Genomic DNA, 17558 nt, shown 5'->3' on the forward strand with positions numbered 1-17558 from the left:
ATCACCCGAGCGACATGCGGGCCTTGCACGTACCCAGAATAGCTCTAAGATTGGGCACAAAGGTCAGCAGCTATGCACCTGCAGCAGAGGAGACCCACTTGAGGCTGTAAACAAAACCAATTCCTGAGCTGCTATGAATGTCCCAGGATGACGCAAAACATAGTTGCCATGACAGCTTGACGTTGAGGTGCTGTAGTCTTCACTCTCAAGGCTGGTTGTCACTCAATTTAGGCGCGGTTGCGAGATAGTTTTGAGTGGCAGGCATTTTTTCGGGGCGCAAATGTGCACCCATGCGCGCATAATGACCATGCCAGAGGTGCGACTAGTGACACTGGATGTGGCCCCATGTCTGATACACAGTGTAAAAATAAGTTAAATGCTGACACTCGCCACTTTGCGCAAGGAGAGGGTGCGAGCAGATTGCATTCGGCGATAACCTTGAGCTATGAGCAGCTTCCATTGCGCGAGTTGGTATGACGCTGCTGTATGGGGCACCAGCTATTTGCGCGGTGCTGATTCTGAAATTCCCGCGCGAAAGAACGTCCTTCTGAAATCTTTGTGTGCATAGCATTTTGTGATTTAGAAATGCTTCGCTCTGTGCCTGTGAGCCCTGCCAGTGCATTTGACTTGATGATTCGTGCTTTGTGATTCAGTGCACGTATACCTCTGCAATGCATATGTACACGTCAACGGCCTTGTCGCTGGCTGTGCCTCAAAATGGGCAAGTGGCATTTTGTCTGTTTTTGGAAGTCGGAATTACCAGACTTGTACAGAGCCTGTGTCGCTTTTAAGGGTTCCGCATGAACCAGAGCGCTTGAATAAGAGGCGACGGGCAATTCTGACAGCTGACAAAGCCTTGCAGCTAACAGACCATCTGTCGGTGAAGCATTTTCTGGAGAAAGCTATCTCTGCCACATATCATGCAGAATACAAAGGAAACATCCTGTTGCACGCACCAAAGAAACCTACGCTCACTTCAGATGCTGTGCCTGCCAAAGGGATGGAGTACACCCAACTGCTGGCTCGGTTGATAAATCATGTAGATTACTTTATAGAGCACCTTTCAGCGCTGACAGCTATCCGACCATTCCGCACTTTTTTTTACCACGCTTGCCCACACAGTTTCCAGGTTTTTGCCCCCACAAAAGCACAAAGACAAGATGTACATCATAATGACTAGCTATCTTCTTCAAGCTGGGAAAAGTATGCACAGGCATTTAGGAAAGAGTGTGCAATAGGTGGGCAGCTCATCATCATCACCATCAGCCTGACTATGCCCACTGCAGGGCAAAGGCCTCTCCCACAATCTGCCAATCAACCCGGTCTTGTGCATTTCATTGCCACGTTATACCTACAAACTTTTTAATCTCATCGGCCCACCTGACTTTCAGTCTCGCCTTCGTGCATTTGCCTTTTCTGGGAATCTGGTCAGTTACCCTTAAGGGGGGAGGCTACCCTGTAGACCGAACTTTTTTATTTTTTAAGATATCTGGATGAAACTTTCAGGGGTTGTTCACTACAATAAAACTAGCACAACTGCTAAGTTTCACGAAGCTGTGTTTCTTAGTTCCAGAGTTATTGAGGTTTAACTGGGTGCTTCACATGAGTGCCTGAGGAAGAGTCGTGAGAAATCCCAGGACATAGTAGAAAGCTGAAATTCATTGTGGTCATTCCTTGATAGCTATCCCAGGGCGCTACAAAGCCGTTTTTTTTAATTCCCCCCCCCCCAAAATTTTCACGCAACTTTGAATTTGATGTAACCAATAATGACCAGATTCATCAAAATTTAATTGTTTATTATAAATTAACAGCACCAATTTTCAAAAAAAGGAGCTTGTTACACCCTTGCAAGGTCATTCAGGAACAGAATAAAAAAAAATGGCACACAAATCTGATGAACGGTTTTAGAGTTCTTGCTTTCCTCAGCACCACAACTAGCAAAAAAATCCGTTCTGAGAAAACAGGCCGAGAAAGTTCAAAACACGTGTTTTCTTCAAAAAGCTCCAGCACAGTAGCTAGAAGTGTCCTGGCGCACTCTTTTCTTCTTTTGCCTGGCCTCCATCTTCTCTTGGTGTCTTTTAGAATTCTTTTTTAGGCGTAAAGCGTCTTTTTCACGAGCTCGCTGGATGGCCAGATGACTTGGTTGAAGTCCAATGGAGTCCGATATCACTTGGGTTGCTTTGCAGCAGCCGGCATTGTAGCGCAGCACTGCTTCATGCAGTGCTGTTTCTACCGCGATCAAGGATGAGTGTTGTTCCTTCGGCATCAGAGACCACAGAATGGAGTGGAACGATTCTGATGCATTTTGCGTCTTCGCTCCCAGGCAGTGCTGAAGAAGCGACTTTTGTGACAGTCTTTCGTAGATGGGCAGCATAGCTGCAGCGACATAGTCCGGTAGGCTGTGTTTATGTTTTGGCTGTGGCTCACGCTTTGCCTCTGCAGCTCTATGGCGGCACCACGATTGAGCCCCCTCTGGGCAAAGTTCATGGTGAGGGTCCTGGTCAGTCGATGTGACGTGGTGATATGTTGCCATCACTGCACGCTGCATGGCTGTAAGGTCAGTTGAATTGTTTCTCAGGGCCAAACCATAATATCCTGTCAGCTTTTCAATGAGGGCTTTAGTCAGCTTCCCCTTCCCACTCAGTGGCTTATCACTTTTCTGCACAATGTTTCGAAGAGCACTTCCAATCCTTTTCTGAACATGGTTCAGACATTCTTCTTTTACAATTGGCACTAGCCCGTACACATTCTCTTTCTGTGAGGGCAGCGAAGGTACGGCTGTCTCCGTCGGACAAAAGAGTGGTGTACCGCAGGCCATGCTTGGATACAGACCGCCCAAAGAGAGTCAAGCCTGCCTCCACTTCCATGCTTCCCGATTTTGCGTCTGTATTTTTCTGGCAAATGTGGTGCTTCTGCCAGCTTTCGTATGCTGCATCTCCAGGTTTGGGCCCTGTTTGGCATTCAAGGCAGTGGTTTGAAAGAACTACAGCATCCAAGGTGAGACCTGTAAAGAAGTCAATTACCGATCCCACTCTGATGTGTGACCCTGCTTATGCCATGTGCCATCGTACACTACGGTGATGTCCTTGCAGAAGCTGGGGTCCATTTATTTATATGTTTTGATCACTGCTGTGGCAGAATCAGCATAAAACTTCTCCAAAGCGGTGGCCTCTGGCTTCCTGAACGTCTCTTTCAAGAGCTTTTGAAACGTCTTGTGGTGAAGACCTCTGTAAGAGACGTTCATGGCAGCCCAAAAGTCATTAAAGAGCTGTTTGCCCCTTGCCTATTTGCTTTATAGCCATTATGGCGCGGACATTTACATCGAAGGCCTGCGTGTCCTTTTTGCGGGGTGATGTCCATAATTTATCGACGGTGCCACAAGAGGCGCACACGACTTCAAGTTTTGTTGCAAGTCCAAGCTTGGTGCTCTCTCGGACAGTCATAGCACCTTTCAAACATTCTTTGCACACTGTGCGGCTGAGCACGACGTTAAAGATGTTCATTTGAACGAGCGAAAAATGTTCGCCCTCACTTGTCACTGCAGGTGCAAGAGCCGGCTGCATCAGTTGAAATTTCTTCTGCGTCGCCGGCGTAGACTCGAGTTCAGCGCGAACGGCGTCACGACGTTTCGCATTCGCATCGATTTCTTCCTTCGTTAGGAAACGCGTCCGCAGATGAAGCGACGGTCCACTCACGCTCGATGGCAGCACCGATTCAGACGAAGTGCTGGGTCCGGCGATATCAGAAGCACTCGGTGTCACGCTCGATGGCACCGATTCAGACGAAGTGCTGGGTCCGGCGATATCAGAAGCACTCGGTGTCACACTGGATGGCATCGATTCGGAGCACGTGTCGAGCCCGGCGATCTCGGAAACACTCGGTGTATTTGCGGCTCCAGCCACACTTGATGTGTCGGATTCTCGACTGGCGACAGCCGACAACACAGTTCCGTCGCTGCAAGCGTCTACGCAGTCGGCACCCGCAGGAAAATAGCGGAATTTCGATGATCATACAAGCCGCATAGCGCGCCTCCGCGCACCGGACTTCCGCACTGACTTCGGCTTCGTTGGCGGCATCGCCCGCAACAACAAAGACGAAAGGCACAGAACTAGTGCAAAAAGAAAAAAAAACGAGAGAAAATGATCGAAAAGATAGCACAAGGCGAAGAGCGGCTCGTAAGCAGACGTCTGTCGAGACGGACGGAGCAGAGAGCAACAACGAAGCGAGCGCGCTGGACGCGCCATCGAGAGGAGCGACCGCCCCCGCTGCTGCACAGCAGCCAATGGCGGGCACGCTTTCTCCCACGAGATATGAATGCGCTGCTCTAGCCAATCAGCGCTCCGCATCGCATCGCGGGAAAATGCCAATAGCGTCTCAACTGTGCTGCCGACGCCATTTTGCAAGGCGGCGAACGAGAGAGAAAGAATTCACGGTAAAAAGAACACCAAGATGGCGCGGGACGACTGCATGGTCCGGGAATGGCGCGCGCGCGAAGTTTGGTTTGATTTCGGGATTCGTGCCTGTTTTGGACGCCGCGGCGGCCTCGAAAATAGTATTTTTTTTTTGCACTTTGCGGTTGAATTAGGTGCTGATAATTACAGAATAGGTAGTTTATGAGACATACAACCCAAAAATGTGGTTTTTCAAAAACCGACTTTTTCGCGATTTTTCGGTTTTCAAGGGCCGCGTCCCCCCTTAATAACCAGCGGTTTTTCTGCCTACGTGCTATGTGCCCACCCCATGTCCATTTCTTCTTGATTTCAACTATGATATCCTAAATCCCGGTTTGTTCCCTGACCCACTTTGCTCTTTTCTTGTCTCTTAATATTACTCTATCATTTTTCTTTCTATCCCTCGCTGCATCGTCAATTTAAGCTGAACCCTTTTTGTAAGCCTCCAGGTTTCCGATCCGTAGGTAAGTACTGGCAAAATGCAGCTGTTATATACCTTCCTTTTGAAGGCTAGTGGCAGATTACCATTCATGATTTGAGAATACTTACCAAATGTGATCCACCCCATTCTTATTCTTCTAGTTACTTCAATCTCGTGGTTTGGCTTCGTGGTTACTACCTGTCCTAAGTAGATGTACTATTTTACAACTTCAAGAGTACTGCTACCTATCTCGAAGCGCTCTTCCGTAGTTGTTGTACATTACATTTGTTTTCTGCAGATTAATTTTAAGACCTAACTTTATGTTCTCCTTACCTAGTTCAGTAATCACAAATTGCAATTAGTCCCTGGAGTTGTTTATCAAGGCAATGTCATCAGCGACCCGCAGGTTACTAAGATACTCTCCATTAACTCTTATCCCTAATTCTTCCAAATTTAGGGCCCTGAAAACCTCCTGTAAACACGCGGTGAATGGCATTGGAGAGATCGCGTCTCCCTGCCTTACATCCTTCTTTATTGGGATTCTGCTGCTTTCTTTATGGACGTTTATGGGAGCTGAAGATCCGCTGTAGATTTCTTCCAGTATGTTTATGTAGGGTTTTTCAATGCCCTGATTCCGTAGTGCCTGTATCACTGGTGATGTCTCGACTGAGCCGAATGCCTTCTCATAATGTATGAAAGCTATGTATAGGGGTTGGCTGTATTCCGCGCAATTCTCTATCAGCTGATTGATAGTATGAGTATGGTCTATTGTGGAGTAGCCTGTACAAAATCCTGCTTGATTCTTTGGTTTATTAAACTCTAATGTTACCCTAATTCTATTAACTATTAATTTTGTAAATAGTTTATAGATAAGAGATGGTAAGCTGATCGGCCTGTAGCATTTCAGGTCCTTGACGTCTCTTTCCTTATGGATTAAGAGGATGTAAGCGTTCTTCCAAGATTCTGCTACCCTTCCCGTCAAGAGACACTTCGTATGTAAGGTGGCCAGTTCTAACACAATTTCTCCGCCATCCTTCAGGAAGTCCGTTGTTACCTTATCCTCCCCACTGGCTTTGCCTTTTTGCATTTCTTTTAGGGCGTTCCTTACTTCCCCTGTTGTTACTGGTAGGATGTCAAATTCCTCTGGACTAAGATTGTTTCTCACAATATGGATAGGATAGTCGAGGTGGCGGAGGAGTTCTACAGATAGTTGTACAGAAGTTAAAACAACCTGGATGATGAGCAGGCAACAGCCAGTGGTGAAATATGCTCTGTAAATCACTCCACTCAATTAACTGGTTTCATAGTTCCTTAGATGCACGTTGAAAAACACAAGCTTTCTTAAAAATTGCCAATTTTTTTATTTTCACCTGTTTTGATGAGTATCTCTACTGTTCTGAAAAAAGAATCTATGTTCAGACTCAACTGGAAATGCTTTAAAATTGTGTCTAAAGAGCATAAGGTGGCTGTTAAAAGGCAGAAAATGTGTAGTCTTCAAGCACCTTGGAATAGCCAAGCCTCGCTCTTTAAATAACGACCGTTTCCCACGCTGATGCGGCGTTACAAATAATAAAAAGAAGCATACTTTTGCCATGTTTTTCGAGCGCAGGCGACTGGCTTTTAAATTATGTCGTACGGATCAGGGACCGCCATTGGCTGCTGCGTAGCTATATGTGCCGTGAAGCCTACTAGCAGAGTCTATGTCTTGTCGAGCAGCGCAGCTGAACAATGCTTTTCTCGGTGTGTTTTTATCTCCGTTATGAATGAAGAAAGCCAAAGCTCGCGAGTGAAAGCTGTTGGAATGGGCTACGAGCAGTTGGTCCGATTTTGCGGCAATTCTTGGCTTGCAAAAGCCAATGCATCAAAAGTCCTTCATGGCCATCAGCCAGAAAGTCCGTGATATGGGGGTGGATGACGTCAGTGCCAATCTAGCGAGGTCGAAGGAGCCCACAGTAAGGAAAGTTAGCAGGGACGACATTGCTGTTATGGACGACATTGCTGTTATGTACGACGGTACGTGGCACAAACGCGGCCACAGAATGGCATTAGCCCTGTTGTGTCCCTTGACACTAGACTTAGTTTAGGTTTCCAAGTCCTGTCGAACGTCTCCTTAGATTGTAGTTGGCACAAGGCTCAGCCAGATGGAGCAAAAAGAGTTTGGCAAGTGTTTCGTGGCCCTGTTTGTGAGCGAAATGTCTGTGAAGAGTCAGCTCGAAAAGAGCTGCGAGGGCCAAACTTGTGGTGCTGCTGCATTTTGGTGGGAGTGGCCTCTACAGAAAGGCTTGTTCATTTTGGTGAGCAAATTTCATCACATTTAGTGACATCTTTCATAAATGAAAATTAAATTTTAACTTTAAAACTTATTTTTCTCAAAAGACAGATTTAGCTTTTCTTTCAATGTGCCCCTCCTTTTCCAGGTACTTCTGTTGCTCAGATTTGCATGAAATTTTGCCAAAATGTTTTCCAAAGTATGACGAATGCTATCATCTTGTTTAAATTTCAATATCTATATTATATATTTAAAACAAAAAAATAAACCTTTATCGGATAGGAGAAATACAGACTTCTTTATGTCTATTACACATTTCGTATGCACTTCCTCATTAGTTACTTGTATTCTACACTTTATTTGAAACAATATGAACTATGAGTGCCAAAAAGTTATTGAACTTTAGAGATGCAAAGAGGGGGGCAAAAGGGTTAAGGTTTTCACTTTGTCGTGTTGCAGAGCTAAAATTATGTAAACTTGCAGAAAAACTAACTATGTATTTGAAATCAGCATAAAAAGTTCGATAAACAGCTCAAGTTTCATCAATCTAGCGTGAATAATGAAAAAAAAAGTGTCTTCGAGTAGAATCTCCCCTTAATGCATCCCACTTGCATCCCACATAGGTTTATGCTTTAATGACAGGAATGACAACTTAGACCCAACATTCAGTCAGTTAATCAAGGTAGCGCACAAACAAAAATACCATCCTGGCATGCTTACAAAGAAATGAGAATAACCGGGAGCCCACCTAACACAAATAAAATTTAATTGTGAGTGCCACCAACGTCGATCGTGCGAGTTTAAAGAAAAGGCAGCAAAACGGAACATGTTACTCACCTTGCACTCTAGAGTGCTCTCATCTGTCTCACAAGTGTGGTATATTTCGTCCACAGCCCTCTGGAGGTTCTCGAACAAGTAAGCCCAGTAGCGAGCGCGAAGACCCTTATCAGGACCGCGACCTGCCGATGAGGAACGAGCTCGCAGCTTCGAACTTCCACGCACTGAGTTTGGCGAAGCCCCCATTGTCTGAGGAATCGGAGGCCTCAACGCCGATGGAGAACTCATATGTTGCTGGAAAGTAAGTCACGCAATATCACACACTGATGCGCGGATAATCGGCAGAAAAAGCATGTGCTAAATATACGTGTTAGCATTTATGACAAGAAACACAAAGTGAGTACTGCAGACAATAAATACATGTAACAAAGGGCGGCATTATAATAACAATAGTTGAGATTTTACTTCCCAAGATTACGATATGATTACGAAGAACGCCGTAATAGAGGACTGCATATTTTGACTGGTTGGGTTCCTTAACGTGCTCTAAATCAGTGTACACGAACCTCAGGCATTTTGCCTCTACCGAAATGCGACTACAGCGGCCAGGAATCGATCCGGCGACCTAAGGAGCGGTATTAAATTACAATGATGTTAATTTGTCAAGTATATCACTTTACCAAGTCGAACTAAATTATTTACAATAAGTTATCGCCAATTCCGCGCACGAGTCTCAAAGCGAAACAGCACAAGATGCCACGCTCGGTGCGCTTTGCACGTTGATAAGAAATTAGTATAACACACACGCAAACATTATTTTACGAGAAAAAGTAAAGCAGGTTACGTTCACAGCAGCACCGTCAAGTACCACGCTCAAATGCACTAAATTCACTCACGCAGCCACGTCAACTTAAGTTTCACTTTTTCACAAGAAACGAAGACTGCCGTGTAAAAATGCGATGTTTGCTCAAAATGCAAGTACCGGCCACAGTTGATTTCGGCCTCAGGTGCATTCACCGGTGCGCTATGAATCAGATTTTATGAAGCTTAACGCATAACCAGTAGAAGCGAATAAAATGTATGGCTTATATCGGAAGACCTTGCGCGTCAAACCTTTTAAGGGTAGAGCTGCCCACGCGCAATAAACTGGCGATTTAAGCCACCATGCTCCGGACGAAAAACATTTGTTAAGGTTTCGGCAGTACTGTTGCAAAGCGAGCACAGAAAAGCGCTGTTATCGCGCATATTTACATACTCGGCGCAGCTTTCACAGGCACGACGCTTGTGCGCAACTGTGCCCAGACGAGCAGGACAACAATTTGTGAGGGAGACCAGTCGTTCCAGCCACTCAAAAATATCAGACTTGCCGCTACCTATTCCGGCTAACAAGTTAGGGAGCTGAGGAACATCATCAACAACCTGTAGCAACTTCGTAAGGCCCACCCAAACAACCCAAACAAATCGTCAACAGGCAGTCATTTTCAGCTGCAGCCTGCTAGAGACGCCGGACTGGCCCAATGCGGATATAAATGCGGCTTCGTCTTGTTTCAAACTGCCGTTTGCAGCCATTATTAGCCGTAGTCAGCGCCGCCAAATCGGGACAAATTCAACTTGAACTTGGCAAGTGTTGTGATGGTTTTATGGTTTAGCGTCGCCAAATTTCTGCGCAGCATGAGCACGAATTTTTTTTATCTCGCTTAGGAGAGGCACATAATATGCTTTAACGTTTATGTAGGTCATAGGCCTGGTAAAGCCGTAATTATTGGTAACGCAGTCGCCGAAAGCATGCAACAAAATGAACTCTTAGGTTGTGGCCAGCAGTTCATCAATAAATGCAGCTGCCATTCATCATCAGCTTTTTATTTTTGTATTCCATGTCAACGTCAAATTATCATAATTTCACTTTGCGAAACTATTCACCATACGTCAAACCCATGCTTCGCATGACGATAGTTATAGCGCGAGAACAAAACGACGACACAGAGACAAGAAGGACACGAAAGACACGAGCGCTACCTTTCGACCACGACTCGATCGTGTGGAGCATTCGCTTTGGGATTCGCTCGCAGGATTTCAAGCTGGACGGTTGTGCCCTCGCGATCTCCGACTTCAGCGTAGCTCCCGCCGACGGTTCGCCCTCCGCGGTCTCCTGAAGCCGTGCAGCTCTCGCATTGTGGCGCCCCGCCCTTGGACTGCTTCGACCGGATCCCCACTTTCCTATCTCTTTCTTTTTTTTCTCTCACTTGGCTGGCTTCTTCTCCTTCTATTCTTTTTATCCCTCCTTCCCCCCACCCCTATAAGGCACTGCGCCGTGTCGCCTGAAGGCAGACAGAAATTAGGTGCCTTTTCCCTCTTCATTGTAACCACTACCACCACCACCTTTCGACACGAGCGTGTCCTTCGAGCGTGTCCGATTTATGTCCTTCTTGTCTCTGTGTCGTCGTTTTGTTCTCGCGCTATAACTATCGTCATGTCATACCAACTAGCCCAAGCTGCCACACTTCCATGCTTCGCAGTTTACCTTACCTGATAGCCCCCGTGCCTGGCTCCAGAACTTTATTGCCGCTGCCCCAACTTTCTTGCTCGGCTAGTTGGTGCACGGTAACAAGATGCATATCTATTGTGGCTGAAATGGGGGCTTACGTTTCTTTCAAGCAGAACTTCTTGCAGCGCTAGCTGGTGCATCAGAAGGATTGATTGATATGTGAGGTTTAACGTCCCAAAACCAACATATGGTTATGAGAGACGCTGTAGTGGAGGGCTTCGGAAATTTCGATCAACTCGGGTTTTTTAACGTGGACCCAAATCTGAGCACACGGGCCTACAACATTTCCGCCTCCATCGGAAATGCAGCCGCCGCAGCTGGGATTCCATCCCGCGACCTGCGGGTCAGCAGCCGAGTACCTTAGCCCCTATACCACCGCGGCGGGGCATCAGAAGGAATAAAGTGCCAACGAGACGAATACAAATGACATGAACAGGCGAGTGTCATTCTCGTGTTTATCTCGTTGATAGTGTGTTCTTTCGCTTAATTTTAGTTTTTCTTTTTTTTTTGCCTGTGCCAAGTGGTATTTTTCACAGTTGTCCTATTGGAGTTCCAACTAAGACGATAGCAACTTATCTTTATTTATTCTCAAGGGCCGCCTTGCAATGGTATAACATAGGAGGAGGGCGGGGGAAGTCTCCACTTATGAAACTCACACATGTGCAAGCGAGATAATTCTGGGCAAAACTAAATTGTCAGCGATGAAACACAAAGGTAGGTGCATGATTGATTTTCAGCAGACCTCACTCTCCTATGGAAAATGTTTTGTTAATCGAACAGGCATGTGCCAGGTTTGCCTTGCCACTCATTGCACAAATGACCAAATCTACACCAAATTTATGTACACATTCAGCCACAGGTTGTGGTGCATATAAAGACACCAAAGAAGTAATTGAAGCCATGGCAGTAATAGTTGGCTGATGATTGTGCAGGCATGCCTTACCATTGATTGTCTCACAAAGGAACTGACTATCTGCAGAATAGTGAGCACACCTTCACTGCACACATCCCATAATGTCTTGAATTAAATGCATGTTTTCTCAAAATGAGTTCGAAAGCAACGTTATTAGATCCTTATATAATGTAGAAAGAGAAGGAATACGAGAAAAGCAGAGAGAGTGAAGCGGTGTTTACCACCCTTGTTCAGACTATGTTCACTTTGCTCCTCTACATGTGGGGAGAAGAATAAGGGGAGAAAAGAGAAAAATCGTGAGTGAAAAAAATTATTACAACATGAACAATGTAGCATATCTACAGGCCATAATTCAATTAGTTGTCCTCTAGAACATTAAGACTGTTTTGTATGGTTTTCTGGGCAGATGATCCAGGCTCCCAAGATATTTTTTTCAGTAAAAGGTCCATCATCAAGTCTTCTCAAGGCACAATGGGCAGTCTGGCATAGTTGATCAAACTAGAAACAGCAGTAAAAGTGATCTGTAGTCTCTTGACTTTTGCAGTTACCACACATGGATGAACCTATCATTGCAACGCAATTACACCGGTCCACATCAGTCAAAGAATTCGAGTATCACATCGAGAAATGTTTGGTAGTTGCAGCTGTAATAACTGATCCAGGTGTAAGCGCTGCAAATTTTTTTTTGTACTAAATCACAACTTCCAATAAGAAGCCATTAAAGAGCATTTTATTGTTCAATAGCACACATAAACATGTACCTTGGTGGGACCTTCTAAAGCTGCTAAAGTATCTCTGCTATCTATTTGATACATCTCATGAAATCAACACTAAATTAATTGCAATGAAGCTATTTGCAGCCTTTTTTTCACAAAAAGACGTTGCACAAAAAGGCACCATTCTCATATGACTAGTTAAAACAAATGAAAGACATAGGCCTCCCAGGAGGTCTATCTGCACTTACACTCCTGTTCTCAGTACGCATAACTTGCTCTCAGCCGGCAAGTTTTCCATTCACACCACACGCTTCCCCACCACCGAAAAGATATTTTTCACATATATACTTTTGTTGCCGATATTAACTGCTTGCCATATGTTCAGCTTGTTAACTTAACCACCTCTGCTAGTTTCTGTCAATTTTAAATGGTTTTGGTAGTTGATGTAAAGTACAGTGTTGTGAGAGATAGTTAAGCTTCTTTCTAAGCAGCCTCATTCATACTCTGCCAAGCTGGCACATCATCAGATAGAAAAAAGGTTTCTTTACATCAGCAAATCTAGGAAGTCGTCAACAAAAAATGCATTGCATCTGCATGACGATGACATTTTATATTTCATTAGCGCCACAGTACAGATTATGCTCCAATAGTACGACCTGAAGGAGTGAACGTGTGAACATGCAAGCTAGGCCATCGCCTAGTCCAGGTCCTCAAAAATGTTGTTGGGATCAAGGTTGTAGTACACTTCATCAGGGAAGTCATCAATGACCTTCGCAGCTTCAATATCCAATGTCCTTTCTTTGTGGGCCACTGGATCATAAGGCAGTACCTTTGTGGTAGGGTCAGGGCCTAAAGGTAGCAAAAAAAAAAGACCAAGAAATATAGTTGTCTTCTGGTAAGATGGCATCACAGTACGTCTATGAAATCTTGTTCACTTGTTACAACTTAGGTGCAATATTTGTTATCAGACAGCATCACAGCAGGTGTGCTGTTAATCCTCAATGCCACAAGATTGCTTAATATACAGCACAAGAAGACGAACCAGTGTACGATGGGTCCTTGCAAGCCTCGCACGCAATGATAATGTCATCATCACTGTTATTCAGTCCAACATGGTCCAAGTCATAGCGAATATAAGGCATCTGCAATTTGGAGGATCATGTATAATCATTGTTGCATGTAACAAGAACAGCTCAAATTGAGCAAAAGACAGCTGATAGGCAGTTTCAGTTTATTCACAATTGGGAACTACGGGTCGAATAGAAGATCAAAATGTGGCTAAACAAGTCACATTTTGAACCAGTAATTGCTTTTGTTTTCAGATTTGACCTATTACTCAGCTGGTTAATGCCATAAAAATAAATTTCTGTATTAATAAATGGTGGCAACACTTATTAGGCAGCAATACTTGTTTATTGTTCATTTTTTCAAAAGACCTCTATGCTGCCTTACTTATTTAGTTTTTTTTTATCTATAAATCACATCTACATTACATGTCAAGGCTTTTTTTACTTTTGTATTAAAGTAAATCAGAAAATTTCATACAGATGCTCTCAGAAACAAGCTGCTACAGTAACCGTAACAGCAACTGCTTTCTTTTTGTCTATATATAAGCTTTGCACTATACAACCAAACATTAGATCATCTATTCACTGTCTTGTATCCACTCAAGGCTCATTATAACAAAGCTGCATCTTATATGAAAATAACTTCGTTATATCCAAAAATTCGTTATAAAGGTATACTCCTAACACTACAGCTATTGCAAGACTATTCATTTACTTTGTTATAGCCGTTATTTCCTTATAATCAGGTTCATTATATTGAGGTTAGAGTTACTATGAAAAATACGTGAAAATGTGTTGTCAGGCATTTAACAGTTTTTAATTGTATTAATATATAAAAACACCCACAGACTGCTCTGAAGGCAGATTGCACAGTTATAGGTTTTTTTGTTTGTTTGTTCTAGTCCATATCTTTATTTGTGTGTTTACATGGTAAACACACAAATATATGCATGCAATTCCAGCTAATCCAGATAGAAATTAAAATGAATTACTAATTTTTAAGAGGTTGCTTGAGTCTACATGATGATTTTTTCTAATTGCGTGCCAAATTGCTAGTTGTATGAAATACCCAGTACACCCAAATAAGCTTATGGTCGGAAGCCACATCTCTGCAACATTCTGCCTTCCAATTTTCAACATTGAAATGTGAACAAAGAAAAATCTAAAATGATTTGTCAGCATGCCAAAAAAAAGAGAGAGAGAGAGAGTATGCATACACAACAATTGCAAGAAAAGAAACATACCTTTTGCTTGTGTCTTGTCAGAGCTTTCCAATTCAACTCACCCTTTGCTTTCTTTAGTTTGAGAGCCAGGGATTTTAACTTCACTGTTATGTTTGATTGCGTGGGTTCAATTGCTGCATACAGCTTTTCATGAAGCAGGAACTCTTGCTTTTCTGTTGTTATCCTATTTCCAAGACAGAAATGACACTAAAAATTTCTCGTCTCTTCTGCTCGTCACCAAAATATGAACTGGTTATTTCAATACACTTCCAGACTTGGTTTCTAATTCAGCTGCTATTGGTGCCTATCATGCAATGGAATAGCAGGAAAATCTTAACTTTTAGAGCTTCTTGGACCAACGTTGCCCACACTTCAGAGCAAATAAATAATTTTATACTGCCAAGATACTCTCAAATACATAAAAGTGGCAGTAAATTCATATGTATTAGCTTGCTGCAAGCTAATGTTAAGCTTAAGTACAAGAGAAAACTAAACTCTAGTATAACTTAAATGACAACAAACAAATATTTTCACACAAGATGATGTCTGTTCATTGCAAATTGAGTGGTGCAAACTGTTTTGCACTATTCCTGTTTCTAAAGGCTGTAAATGTTCCCTACCGATGATATTAAAATCATCTTATGTGGTGTAAGAGTTGGTGCACAGTACATCTTGACAGGAAACCAAACTTAAGAAGGTGCTAAGAGGCTAAATAAAGTCAATTTACAGGCAACTTTAGTTAAACTGATTGTTTTCAGTATCTCTTCATTCATTGAGCAGAACTGCCGAAGACCCTGAAAAATCACAGGTGGTGGTGGTGGTGGGGGGGGGGGGCAAGTACACAGGTTGCACGACACACATGGCAGTGCTGCGCTCTTATGTTATGCAGGTTGCATTTTAGAACAGACCTGAACTCCATGGGTTGCACAACTATGTAGGCTAAATGCATGAAGATCCAGACACGCCATAGTGCGGGATCATGGAGGTCTTGTGATTATAGTGGCACGTCTACAGAAAAAAATTTGGCAGATCCCACACACCGTGGAAATCAATGCAGTGCAAATCAGCCAGTAAAAAGCTACATATGTGGCATTGTTTGTTTTTTAGGCAAATTAAGCTGTTCATGTCATGACGTCTAGTTCACTATATGCATGCATGTACAGTCTGGTATATACCATGTCAATCAAAAGTATATTCTGGTATATAAAATCCATGATCTGTCATATATGGCCTATACACACTCATGTCATGCCGTACCAATATTGGTAGGATAATTAGAATCATAATCCACTTGACATGCATGTCATGATCATCATGTTAAAACCTGTCATTCGTGTTCGTCTGTAATACAGTCATGTTGCACAACACCAACGTTGGCATACATAAATCCAGCGAAATGGCCGTAAGTGCATCGTGAGCATAGCCTATGAGTCATGTTGTACATGTCATGATTTTCATGTTACCACCTGTCTCTTCTGTTCATCATACAGTCATGCCGTGCAATACAAATTTCGGTGTATATCAAGCTAGCGAAATGGTCTGAAGTGTACCAAGAGCGTGGCATGTAGATCAGCCACGCATGACATCCATGCCATAATTCTTATATTACCACCGGTCATTTATGCTCATCATACAGTGCTGTCATGCAATGCCAATGGTGGTTACATCAAGCTGGCAAAACGACTGCAAGAACACCGTAAGCGTGGCATGTAAGTCATGCTGTCATGTATGACATACATACATGTCATGCAACTATGACATGCATGCCTTTTCAAATTTTGCAACAGTAAAATTTAAATGTCCACAATAATAGGGAAGGCTGCAGCGGCAGTCGTTGTAACACAATGGGCTTTCTGTCTCCCTTCGAAGGTTCAGTATCATCCACAAATTAGTCTGCAAGCATGTCCACAAGTTGGTCACCTAGCTGAGTAGGTCATGGTAACTGGTCTGGGTTAGCCTGCTGGGCATGCACTCTCATTTGGCCAGACCCACTGTTTTTTCATGTTTCCAGGGAGATATCTGAGTCAGTCATACAATCGTACAGAGTCATCAAAATCCATACATTGTATCAGTAATTGGGAAAAACTTGCAGATCTGTACAAGGGAATTATAAAATGACCTGTCCTGTGATTTTGAGGAAGCCCTGCAATACTTTGAGCATGGTCAGAAAGCACTGCTGATTGGTAGTCGAGGCTCCCGAGAACATGCGAGCCAAATATTGTAGTGCAGCATGCGGCCTGGAATTACGATAAATGCTTCAAGTCAGCTTAAAATCTTTTTCTCCTTTCTCAATAACTGATGTTACAGGATCAAAAATCACTGCATCACAGGCCAAGTATCAGCTATTGGCCGAATTGAACATGGCGTGCTCGGTCGTTACTGGGGCTGCCGAGGAAGGCCGTGACTTGCCCACACGTGCATGTACAGTTGCTCTGGCGCGCATTTGAAGAAAAAAAAAAGGAACGAAAAAGTGCTCGAGGTCACGAGGTGCACTTGATGTGTTTTCTTCCCCATGTCATTCCTCCCTGCTTAGCTTCCAGCGTTTTCGTTGGGACAAGAAAAGAGAGAATGCAATTGCAGCCTGCAAGAAATCTTTGTAACTCCGCTCGTACTAAACAGATTCTGAAAGTTTTTGGAGCGGTGAATTCGTGAGGCAATAAGCTTCTTTAGTGAATCCATTCCATGGATACTTGAAGTGTTGCAGAATCCCTTTGTTATAGAACTCGATACTTGGTAATCTAATATTCAGTATAAGATAATATAAAACTTAACGGGAGATGCTACTTGAAGACACTTCTTGTTTTTTAATATTCACCCTAGAGAATGTAACTTGAGCTGCTTATAGAACTTTTTATGCCGATTTCAAACATATAATTAGGTTTTTCGCAAGTTGTGTACTTTTAGCTCTGCAACATGACAAAGTGCAAACCTTAAGCTTATTGTCCCCTTCTTTTCATTACTAAAATTGCGTAGCATTTTAACATTCATAGTTCATGTCTCAAATAAAGTATGGAATGTAAATAAATAATTTGGAAGCACATGCAAAATGTGAAATAGACGTGAAAAAGTCCATATTTCTCCTACCCTAGCAAAGGTTTATATATTTTTTTAATTATATAATAAATATATTGAAATATATACTAGATAATTGCATTTGTCATATATGAAAAAAAATT

General features: G+C 43.3%; 2 protein-coding genes across 6 annotated transcripts in view; both read right to left on the minus strand.

The window, feature by feature from the left end:
- Positions 1–9313, minus strand: part of ssp3 (SCAPER domain-containing protein short spindle 3) — a 163644-nt gene extending 154331 nt beyond the window's left edge. For both annotated transcript variants that reach the window (XM_075865109.1, XM_075865110.1), the window contains exons 1-2: positions 9174–9313; positions 7979–8212 (exon numbers count right to left, since the gene is read on the minus strand). In XM_075865109.1, coding sequence (XP_075721224.1) covers positions 7979–8206 — 228 coding nt within the window. In that variant the 5' untranslated portion in view covers positions 8207–8212; positions 9174–9313. The remainder of the gene's footprint in view (positions 1–7978; positions 8213–9173) is intronic.
- A 2775-nt stretch (positions 9314–12088) lies between these two features.
- Positions 12089–17558, minus strand: part of LOC119160144 (uncharacterized) — a 54584-nt gene continuing 49114 nt past the window's right edge. For all 4 annotated transcript variants that reach the window (XM_037412854.2, XM_075865112.1, XM_075865114.1 and 1 more), the window contains 3 exons: positions 14404–14566; positions 13135–13234; positions 12089–12941 (listed from right to left, as the gene is read on the minus strand). In XM_037412854.2, coding sequence (XP_037268751.2) covers positions 12790–12941; positions 13135–13234; positions 14404–14566 — 415 coding nt within the window. In that variant the 3' untranslated portion in view covers positions 12089–12789. The remainder of the gene's footprint in view (positions 12942–13134; positions 13235–14403; positions 14567–17558) is intronic.

The sequence above is a fragment of the Rhipicephalus microplus genome, chromosome 1 (genome assembly GCF_043290135.1).
Source record: "Rhipicephalus microplus isolate Deutch F79 chromosome 1, USDA_Rmic, whole genome shotgun sequence".
Taxonomy (NCBI): domain Eukaryota; kingdom Metazoa; phylum Arthropoda; class Arachnida; order Ixodida; family Ixodidae; genus Rhipicephalus; species Rhipicephalus microplus.